Here is a 12,354-nt window from a genome sequence, read left to right on the forward strand (position 1 = left end):
TTCTGTGGTTTAAATTTAATGCTTCGCATAAATTCTACTTGTACATTATAAAATCCCAAATGATGGGAAGTGCAGAGAGCTTAGGAGAGAAGACTCGATGAGCTCGATGTTAACTATTACGACCCGAGAGGAGAAAACACAAGAGAAGGTCTCTTCCTGAAGAGAAATCGCGCCATGTTTGGGAATCTTACAGATATAGATATTTTGTAAATGAATAGAATTTTTAGTATCTAAAAAATATATCGTTTAAATCAAAAGAACTGCTGATGATAGATAGTGTCTGCTTTGGTTAATTAAAAAATTATATCATATATATCATAATTGAATGAATTTTTTTCTATATTTATTTAAAGTTTAATCTGAATTTTAAAACAATATGACTTATTTAACACAATAAAGAGAGATAACCCAAGAACTTGGGGAAAGCGCGCGTGATTCTCTGAAATATTTAAAGCAAAGTCCAATAAAAATATTTTCCGAATCTTCTGAAAAAAATTGATTTTTGTTCGCTCAATAAATAATTTATGATGACTGATGAGTACGTTCCCACGTGATGATGCTTTAATCTCCGAGGTGTTCCGAATTTTTCGTCATATCCATAGTGACGTCATCAAAGTTTTCTAGACAACCGAGAGTGTTGATTTGTTTGATTCTTTATCAACTATTTTGTGCTTTTAAAAAGAATACCATGGCCAGGCGTGTAAACCCTGGCATTACTATCAATAATGATGCCCATAGTTTGGTAAGTTTTACACGATTAATTAATTTAATGTCCAAATTAAGCTAGTTGCTGATCTAGTTTGTTGGCCAAAAAATCTGAATGAAGAGCTACTAGGGGCATATAGACTCAGATCCTTCCGTTGTCATGTAAATGAGTGTATATGTCTTACACACATAAAGATGCACTCGTTGTTGATTTATATTTTCCGCAGATTATTTATTATAAAACTGTAGGCCCTAATCTAAGATTTTACAGAAAACCGACATTATTCCAGCATTGAACAATTAGGACAAGCTTGAGCTTGGCATTCTTAACGTTTCATAATTAGCATCTAAATTTTACACAGTTTTCCTTCACTGTTGAAATCCTATTTCAACAGGCCCAAATTAACAAGAGTTAATTATTTCCCGTTGGCCGTTGGGGGTAAACATGCTCATATTCCTTCATCATTCAACCAAATTTAACTTTTTATACTGGCAATTCTGGGATAGAAAGCATTGTTCTTCTGAAAAAAATGCAATATTGTTAGAGCCTCCTTTATCTAATAATTTTTATTCCAAAAAGATCCCCCAGATATATCATATTCTGCTACATCTTCTCATATTTGGTAGGACAAAGAGGGAAAATTACCAGAGTGACCACCAAGATGGCAGCCAACATGAAATAACTTTTGTTAATTGGGGCCAACTGAAAATTTTTCAATTATTTTTGTTAAAAGTATATCTATTAAAAGTTCTCGTAAAACCGGCATGGCATGTTTTTCAATTTATTTTTGTTAAAAGTATATAGAGGCGGGACTGGGTTTCGTGTATTTTAGAGTAAAACCAGGCACAATAATAGTGCATATTTTTCAACTACTTTTGGTAAAAGTAAATAGCATATAGGTCCGGATGTTTAAATAATAAATGTATTGAACAATTGTAACACATGTCACTATATAATAAAGTTTCTGGTGTCATTAATTTCTTAACCAATGAGAATGCCACACCTTACTGAATGTCCAAGCTTACCTGAAAACTGATACAATATTAAAGTTCCTGGTTATTAATTTCTTAACCTGCCATGACAGACGCTAATTACGTTGCCACGCCTTACTGAATGTCCAAGCTTACCTGAAAACTGATACATTCTTACCACCTGATCGACATACTTGTATATCAAGGAAAATATGGTCTAAATAATTATGCTACCATTTTATTCCCATAACCATTCAAGCTAATAATGTTAAAGTTAACTATATATTAAGTAGATGTTTTCAAAATATCCCACGAAAATTTTTAGCAGTCACGTAGTTTCTGGTAGGTGAAGGGTTGGGGGTATTCTGAGAAAGTAGATTTAAGTTTGTTCAAAACATAACCTCTTGGAAAAAGTTGGAGCTGCAATGAGGGTAAAAGTTTTCGATAGAAAAAATCGTTTGAAGAAATTAAGAACACTGTACCGGATAACTCTGCCACTTGAAAAAGTGGCATTTTGGCGCTCGTTAAACTCTCATTACACATAAAAACCATGTACATTGTTCTAGTATACCAAGTGATAGACCATCACTCACAGAGTTCGTAACTACTAAAAAACCCTTAGAAATTTAAAATATTACTCCAATATGATTTTTTGTATCTACACATTTTGATTATGTTGTACTGTTCCTCTTATTTGTGTGTGGATGTCAGTGTTTAACAAGATCATCATGACCTACATTTTGGTTAAAACACCCTGAGGACACAAGATGCTGACAAAGTGTGATGATTCTAAGTCTGAGATTTTTAAATATAGACATAAAATTTTAAAACTAGGTCAAGATGACCTACATTTTTGGTAGACATTATCTGAAGACCCAAGATGCAACAACTGACAAAGTTTGATGATTCTAAACCAAGTATCTGACATATTTGAATGTAACCGTAGAATTCAAAAAGTAGGTCACTGTGACATACTTTATGGTCGACGTTCATCGAAGACCTATGATGCATTAACTGAAAAAGTTTGATGATTCTTAGCCGACAGGTACCCGATATTATACCCGGTATTTAAATACAGCCATAAAATTTCAAAAGTAGGTAATCGTGACCTACTTTTTGATCAATGTTTTTAGAATATTGACAAAGTTTGATGATTCTTAGCAAATAAGTACCTGAGATATTAAAATATAGCCATAAATTTCAAAGGATGGCCACTCTGACTTACTTTTTGGTCGACGTTCTTCGAAGACCCACGATGCATCAACTGACAAAGTTTGATAATCCTAGGCCAACAAATACCTGAGATATTAAAATATAGCCATACATTTCAAAAGTAGGTCACCGTGACCTACTTTTCGGTCGAGGTTCTCCGGAGACCCAAGAAGACTCAGTATCAACTGACAAAGTGTATATGATTCTAAGCCAATAATCACCTGAGATATTCAAATATCGTCATATATTGTCAAGTTTGTCAAAATCAAGGGGTCGGATAGGACTTCAGTTAATGATCAAGTGTTACGTGTGAGTACTAGTACATCAAAGAAAAAGAATCTGTTGATTAGGATCTAGAAGGAAGATTAGATAGTCAGGTGAGCTTTATGGCCGATGAGCTTCATCTTTTTCTACTTTTAATAGTGTGTATTTTTTCACTATATAGGCTGAGCTTGATGTTTTTTTAATTTTTATCCCCCCGTAACTGGGAATACAATTTTCCAAAGTGAACATTTGAGAAATCAAAGGAGAGGGTATGTATGTTTTTTTGTATTAACTACACGCTGTTTGAAGAGATATGAAAGTATAAATAAAAACAGAAAAAAAAACTCCCAAAAAAAAAATTAATATCTTAAGATTCATTACGGAAATATATATATATATTACGTTATTTTTTCTACTTTTAACAGTGTGAGATTTTTTCTATATAGTTTGCCCTTTGTGTAATTTTTATTGTGGGAATACTCCAAGAATTAAAATCGAGAGGGTATGTATGGTTTTTTTTGTATTAACTACACGCTGTGGGAAGGGATATGAAAGTATAAATAAAAACAGAGAAAAAAACCCCCAAAAATTAATATCTTAAGATTCATTACGGAAATATATCCATGTATATTAGGTTATTTTCTTTTTTATTCGAATAACAGTTCAAGAGAAGTTTTGTCCACGTTCTTGACTTTCCCCAAGAAATACGGAAAAGCTTATTACGATAAAATTTATTATTATTAAGTAAAAAGTCTTTACAAAAATAATATATACTCAAGAACCAAGAATAAAAAACGAATAATTTATATAGAAACTTTCCTTTTTTGGGGGGTATCAAATTTGCAAAATCTTGGAACGCATAAATTTATCCAAAAAAAAGGTTGTCCAGTCAAAAAAAAAACAACAGAATTTTCCCGCCAAAGACGATGACTAGATAAGATGACAGTTTGTTTAGATCAGATACATGTTTTAAAATTAAAAAAAGATTAAACATTCAAAATTTTAAACGAGGACCATTTTTTATTTTTTTAAATCGCCTAATTTGCATCAAAGATCATATGCCAATTTCAATCTAATTCACATATAGTGTATAAAGAGGGCACAGGGGTGGGATTTAAGTGCTTGGGTGAGGTATCAGAAAACAAACAGGTGGTACGGGCATGTATCATGCATGTTATAAGTACTTCTTAGTGTATGTTACTGTATACTTATTCATCCTAACAAACGCTTCTTTTTATATTTTCAGTACTTTATATCTCCCAGGAGAGAACTGGCCTCCCGATTTGCATATGAAATGGGAGAGTATGATAAAGAAGAAACTGCGGTTAAGACTGTAGTTGGGGTGAGTTTGACTAGGACAGGGAAGATATATTTAGATATCGATAATATCGATTCTGTGTGATTATGATGCGCATATCGATACCTTTGTAAAAATATCGAAATTTTGCAAATGGAAATCTGACTTATTCTTTCTTTGTTTAACATTTTTTGTTTCATACTTGAAATAATTATGTAAAATATAAAGATGAGTATGAAATACTCAGTACTTTAAAATGGCATAATTTTTTTTGAAATAATTTTGTTTTGCAACAGATTCATGAGATTTACAACTTCTAAGAATAAATTATTCTTTCTTGTCAAAAAATATTTTGTCATTTCAGTACATAAAAGAAATTTTTATTACTAACTCAAAATATCGTGATACATATCGTATCGTAGCTCAAATATCGTTATACCTATCGATATAGAAAAAGTTGTATCATTCCAGTCCTTAGTTTGACCAGTACAATTTATGTTGCAAATCACATTGCATAATAGGCATCAAACAAACTAATGTATTGGTATGTTGTTTTTAAGAATGAGAACCAACCTACACCAGAAGTGCCGATAGTCAGACCGAGACCACGGTCACTTTACTCGGCTTATCTGAGCTTGCGCTATATTGGACACGAGGTATGGGTTTTTATAATTAGCTCACCCGAGCCGAAGGCTCAAGAAGCTTTTTTGTTCCCATTTTGTCAGGCGTCTTTCCGTTTGTTTTAGCTGTAATTAGCTCACACGAGACGAGCCAATTTCAATCAAACTACCACAAAATAAGGAGGATTTTATCGGTATACCGGTATATCGCGATTTTTAATTGCGTGTCTTTACCGTACATATTTAAAGTCCAGAAATTATTCATTTATTTGTTCAATCTTTCAAATTGCAGTTACAGAAACTTTTCACATTTCCAAACATGATTAATTTTATGTACATAAAAATTTCAAAAAAGTGAAATTTTGTTTTTCTAGCATATTTTTAAGAAATTTAAACTAATGACTTTTCTATTAAAATCATTGTAAAAATTGCTTGTAAAAATATCAAACGTGATATACCACAAAAAAATATTCTTGGGTAAAGTTAATTTACTTTTTTTTAAATAAATATACTAAACGCTCACACCTTCTTTAAAGGAAAATAATTAAAACTGGTGAAAGATTTATCCTTTAAAAATCGTTTTTAAGGACAGATGATACAAACAAACTTTTGTCAAAGAATTTGAAAATAACACGCTGGGTCATGTTTAAATGATTTAAATGAAAAACTTTCAACGCGTACTTTTTAATTTTTCATTCAAATTTGCACAAAATGGAATTTGAAGTGAAAAATATTTGTATATTTGTATAGATTGACAAGGATCGTTTCAGAAGGGCATACTTTGAAACATCACAGAAGGTTTACAATTTCTTTATTTTCTATGAATTTATTACTTGCATCATTTGCAATGAAATTAGGGCAAAAAATATATACCAATCCAGGCATCCATTTTTTGTTTGTATCATCTGTCCTTGAGCACTAGGCCGAATAATATGTAAAACTAATGTGGAACCATCCTCAGATTGTAGAGTGTAGTTTCAAATTTGTTCAAAACATGACCCCCGCGGGAAGGTTGGGTCTACAATGGATGATAGAATTTTTTTCTCATAGTGGAAAAAAAATTCAAAGCTTTGATTTATCATATTTATGTGGAAACGTATACTAGTAGTCAAGTAGTATATAGAGTCAAGTTTGTTCAAATAACCTCCGATAAGACCACAATAGCTGATCAAACTTTGACATAGAAATACATAGGAAAATTCTTTAAAAATCTTCCCAGGAACAGCAAGACCAATATTGGTCATATTAATATTGAAGCATTCTCAGCTGGTAGTGTATTATCATGGTTCTTCAAATCATCATGCCCAGGAAGAAGTCTCAATGGGGTATCAAATGATTTCAAAGAAAAACATAAGAAAAATAATTAAAAGTCCCCTTTCAAGTACAGATAAGGCCATTCCAAGTTTTTTCTCTTTTTAGCGTCCACCCATCTTTCAAAAACCTAGCTACCTATCCGCAAAAAACACACAAGTCAAAAAAAAAAACAACAACATATTTTTTTTAATTAACTTCAAAAATATTTCGTTTATCTCTTTTTCATAAAGAAAGTTTTTTTTCTTCAGCAAAATCAAGGTATTAAATACTGAAACTATTTCAATAATGAAATATTATACAAATATTTAGAGATATTCCCTTGAAATCACAAATTTTATGAATTATTAAATATTTTCAAAAACCAAGGCGCACGCGGACGCTAAACAGAGAGAGAGAGAGAGAGAGAGAGAGAGAGAGAGAGAGAGAGAGAGAGAGAGAGAGAGAGAGAGAGAGAGAAACTCTGATTTCTCTAATTTTATCTCCAGAAACCTGTATCTCACAAAAAGTCAGTATGCAGTCCTATAATGTACATTGTAAATACTGTTTTTTACGTTATAAGAATGTACGTTAACATTGTGTTAAAATATTTTTTACAGGAGACTCTTACTGCAAGAGTACTGGGCGATTTTATAGACAACGCTGCAGTGAATAGTTTGGTAAACTTTAATGATTTTGGCAGTTTTTTTTTTGTCTCTGGCTTTTGCTAAAAGCGGGGATTTTTATTTAGGTTTATCCATCCGTCATTCTGTCTGTCTACAACACTCTAAAAGTGCAACAGTCTAAAATCGGTCATTTAGCTTTTGGAAGGAAATTTCATCAGACTTTCTGATTTTATTATTTAAAAAAAAACAAAGACCTCAGGGTTCACCTTATGCATAAATGATTTCCAAATGATAATTTTATTCTCTGAACTTTGGCAATGAAACTAAAGGTAATGACACTAACCAAAGAAAGAAAAGGTTAGGGTCACATTTATAATTGAGAATGGAATAACACACAACAGTTCAAGAATCACTTTAATAGCTAAACGTGACCCTGATTGATATTTGATGAGAAATAAGTGGTCAAGGTCACGAACTATTAAGTTTTCCATCTACACATGTATTCACTTAATATATCCATTGTATAAATGATCTTAGACTACATTATACTAACTTGACTGCTAGATCCATGATGTTCATAAATTTTACATTTCTTCATAACGTCCATAATTTTAACTTAGCAGAAAAAAAACCAAAATATTTCTTGACATTCTGTGAGTCTGAAATCAATTTAATAGGAATATACTCATATTAACTTTCTATTTTTTGTAAAAAGGAGATGCCAAGACATATCATATTTATTAATAGTAATTTACTTTTTAGCATCTTTAAGAAAATTCATTTTTCAAATTTGATAAATTTTATACATGTAGATCCCTCCTATTAAATTCACTAGATATTTATCTTAAGCGATGGACATGTATTTCCTTGAATTTTATTATTCTCTGATTTTAAATTTTGATTTCATTAAAAGAAAACTAGATTTTATTTGATACTGTGACTTATATTTGTAATGTATGTTTGTTATTTATTATAGTGTTTCAGGGGACAGTGAATTCTTCATTACGATAGTACTTGTGTTGTTTTGGTACTAAGTGTATATATCTATATCGTCTTGGCCAAAGGTGCTCACGTTGGTTGCAGTTTAACCAAAATATAATGAGAATGAAATTAAATGAAATATGCTACTAATTTATTCTATGTATTCCTTCATCCATTTGGCAGATCGTCTGAAATACCTATCTGTCCATTTCTGTCAAGTGGTTAAAAATTTTTCACTCTTACTATATACACTGTATAAAGTAGTGTGTCAAGCAATCAGTCTATACATATGCTTGCATAACAAATATTCATTTGCACAAGAAAATAATTTAAATACACTGTACAAACTCTTCAAAATAATATTTTCAATAAAAATTGATAATAACGCCCCTCTCCTCCCCACAACCCCAAAACAAAGGTTTGATTTGCAGCCGCTTTGCTTTCATTCTTAAGAACCCTCTCTTCACTGCACACTAAAGAGTTCTGATTCTAGGGTATTTTTCTGCAGTTAGAGTGATCTGCCCTTAGATATAAAATCAAAAAATAGAAATTTACAATAATATACTCAATTTATAATGAATTCAATCTCGCATTTTAAAAGGCCAAGAGATTAACTGAATGTTATTTACATGTATTTTCTCTACTGAAGTAATTAACGCTGTTGCTTTTATTCTTACAGTGAAAATTTATAGTTTTCAAAAATAAATTTCCAAAAAAAAATTTGCACTTGTGTAGAGAGGGTCCTTAAGTTTATAGTTTTCAGAAAATGTTCCACCTACAATGTATCTACCAAGTCCGACCATATTCTTTTACTCTGAATGGACTGAGGGCAAACAATCATTATCTTTACGGTGGCCTTAGATATAAATCTACAGAGTCCCATTGATATAACATCTTTAGTTTTTATGGGCACCTAATGTTGGCCAAGTCGATATATATATTAGATGTAACTATTCCGTCATGTGATTTTTTTCAACTAAATCTCTATAGTATTTGAAGTCAGAAGGTAAGATTTTTTTTTATTTATAAAAATACAAAGGCGGATCCAGCGTTGGCGGGGGAGGGTGGGGTGGGGGTGGGGGGTTTAGAGGATTGGACGAGCTCCTTCTCTGAAGTTTCAGTTATAAAAGATTAACATGTTTACATTTTTCTTTTTGTTTTTTCTTGACCTAATTCATCTACACGTAATTAGATCAGAAAGATTTTTGCTGACTTGATTTGGATCCTTCCTTCAAAGAGATATTCCTTGATCCGCCTTTGTATTTATATAGACGAAAGTTTTTTTGAAAGGAATGTCAATGTTCTTGTTTTCAAAAATTTATTTTATTTACAATAAAATTTAATGCATGGATATAGGGATGTTGTTTACTAGAGTTATGCTCAGCTATCTCTATGCGTAATGAATATTGTTGCAATACTCAATTTATCGTTTTTAAACTGCATTTTGGGCTGAACGATCGATAAAAATTGTATCCCCTTTTTCTAGCATTATCATTTCTGTCTTTTATTGCTCACGATGTATCTTGATAAAAATTTTCACAAGAACCTTTTTTTTTTAACATTGAGAAAAGATATTTTTACTATCTGTCTTGGACATCTTATACATTTGACTACATTTCATAATGCTTAATTGTTTGAATATATTTATATTTATTTTTATTATACATGTGTATGTAATATAAGACAAATTCAATTTTTCTAAACAAACATTATTTGTTGCAGATCTGTAGCTCTGTGGTCTGAAAAATTTGGGTAAATGATCAGAGGACTACATTGCCATCCAAAAAAAGAAGTTTATTTATTGCGCACAGAAAAATTGCGCTTAATTTTCGATTAATTTCTCACAATTCTTACTTCACTGTTTAAAAGCTTGATTCCAAAATATTCCTTTGACCCCTATCAACTAAACTCTTATATTCTACATCTGCGCGAAACGCGTTGGACCGAATTACATGTACATGTGTCTTCTGTCCAAAATCAGTGTACATCGGCAAAATTTTCGATGATTTCCACTTCATGCCCAGCAGGGCTATTTAAAAGACATAAGGACTGTTTTGTTTTGAAAATACATGTATTACAAGACTTTGCTAGGAACACTCTGTAAGTGATATTTTGAGATTTGAAAAACAAGGAAAAATAAATCGAGAAACAGCGCGCTTTTTTGTGCGCAATAAATATACATTTTTTCCCACCAGCCAACCCATTTGCCAATAATGCTTGTTATTCCTTAATTGTACATTGTAATAAGTGGCAATTTCATATATAAGGTTTGTGAGAATGAGTCCGCCATTCATTTTGTTTGCCTCGCAATATTGCTGCGGACTTACAGGTTTCCACTGGGTTTTTTTTTTCTACACAAAGTGTAGTTTTACCTATGGTTTTTCCTGGGCGGCGAGGGAAGCATAGTTGTGTTCATTTTAATTTTTATCTGTTTCTTACCGGTATTTTGTTTTACCCCCTTTTTTGATGGCAGGCAGCAGTTAAGGCCATTTTGTAAATAATTATATTTTTTTAATCTTATGATTTTTATTTTGTTTTTGCCTTCTTTTAACGAAAAATCAAGCTCAGTCGCTTGTCAGGTGAACTAAGGGACATAAATAATTTTAAAACACTTTTTTTCAATGGATGGCACTATAGCTCGCTGTTCTGTCAATACAGCAAAACTGGGTTATAACGAAGTCACTGGGATCTGTGAAATTAGTTCGCTATATCTGTATTTCGTTATGCCCGTACAAGGAATTCGTTAGATTTGTGTAGTTGGGGATACAAGATAACTTCGCTATATCCGTGAATTCCCACTATCCGTATTCATTCTAAACGAGTTTTACTGTATCGAGCTACAGTTCTGCAGCGAAGAAAAGCATTTGACTTATTTGGTATCTTTGTATTTTATTCATAGGCAACAGATATGTTGAGCAAAGACCTCATAAAAGCTTTTTATGACGCCACCAATGTGCCTAAAAAGCCTAAAAAGGTAATGCAGATTTTAGATTTTATGACATTGGAATTATAACCGTATTTATAACATAAAAATTGATACTAAATGTTATTATATTTTCAGCCAAACTTCTTCCGTCGTGTCCTACAATGCTTTGGGCAATGTCTTTGTTGTTGCCTTGCTCCACAAGCTGATTAGAGTCAATTTTTTCAAGACTCTTAACTTTTAAATTGATGGGTGATTTTACTTTTATTTTTACATCAGATCTATTGTTTTGTTTTTATCTTTTGTTAATTGTAATATCACAGGCACCTGGTACATGGATGGTTAAACAAATATTGAACAAAATATTTCTAAGAAATTCTCGAATTGGCATATCCAATACAATTTTTAATTTTCGTAAAGTTTCAGAGTTGACCTGCCCTCTACCGGTAATAAAAATACTAGTAGAGGCACCATCTATGAAATATAATTAAAAACCGGGAAATTTAGAAGTAACATCAACTGCTTTTATTGGAATCCATTGGTTAATTGCTAGATCTAAATTCAATTATCAGAAAAAGGGGTCGGGGGAGGGGGTATCCCATCCATGTGTTAGGTGTTCGTGGTAAAGTTTCCTTTTTTTTAACATTTAGGTTTTTTAAACATTTTCACACAACACCCATCTAATTAAGGTACAGAATGGGCTATCCCTTTTTGATATGACACCATTCGGCTTCTGTTCCGCCGAAAACCCAAAGACTGATCTCCGCCCCAATGGGCTGCAATATGTATTTTGTTGGATAGTCGTTTGATAAGGAAATAATTGATCTGTATATCTGACTAAGTTAAATAATGTCAAATTTTTATATTGTATTTTTGTTGTGTGTAAATTCAGTAAATGCATTTTTTTTAAAAAGTTGAAACTTTTTATTTCTTGCTTGAAATGCCACGCCCTCGATTCCAACACCTGCTTGTCGAGTGTCTTGAAGTTGCAAATTTGATTTTTTTTTTTCATCAGATTTATAGCCTTATTTTCAAATAGAAGATAACGTTCTCATCTCAAAGGTCCAATCAAAAATAACATCACATGTAAAGGAACAAAGCAAACATCCCCTTTTGACTAGTACAACCCCCCCCCCCCTTCTTAACGAAGAACCCTTTTTATGAATAGCTATACAGCAGAGAATACCTCTTAGACCCAAAGGAGACTTTGCTGGAAAACAAAGATTCCGTACACCTTCCAACTTTTACGTTGTAATGTTATTTCAACAATCACTGTTGTCTGTTAAGTAAAAAAGCATCCTGATTAACTACGTTTCGCGTACATACAAAGCACATAATTAAACAATTTTTTAAAAAATAAATCTGGATATGCATTTATGCATAATTGGACATTGATGTCCTGTATGGCAAACATTTTGATGGAAGAAATGAGTAAAGAGTGTGATATTTGTTAAAAAAGCAATA

The 12,354-nt window shown here is 31.9% G+C and overlaps 1 protein-coding gene across 1 annotated transcript; it reads left to right on the plus strand.

The window, feature by feature from the left end:
- The first annotated feature begins 688 nt into the window (after window positions 1-688).
- Window positions 689-11,227, plus strand: LOC134233771 (uncharacterized). Its single transcript, XM_062715774.1, has 6 exons — window positions 689-742; window positions 4,400-4,495; window positions 5,011-5,106; window positions 6,981-7,040; window positions 10,867-10,941; window positions 11,029-11,227. Exons 1-6 carry the CDS (start codon window positions 689-691, stop codon window positions 11,101-11,103), a joined length of 456 nt encoding a protein of 151 aa, XP_062571758.1. The 3' UTR covers window positions 11,104-11,227.
- Window positions 11,228-12,354: the final 1,127 nt, after the last annotated feature.

Source organism: Saccostrea cucullata, unplaced genomic scaffold, assembly GCF_032062105.1.
Source record: "Saccostrea cucullata isolate Sc308-1 unplaced genomic scaffold, CSIRO_AGI_Scuc_v1 ctg484, whole genome shotgun sequence".
NCBI classification, from domain to species: Eukaryota; Metazoa; Mollusca; class Bivalvia; order Ostreida; family Ostreidae; genus Saccostrea; species Saccostrea cuccullata.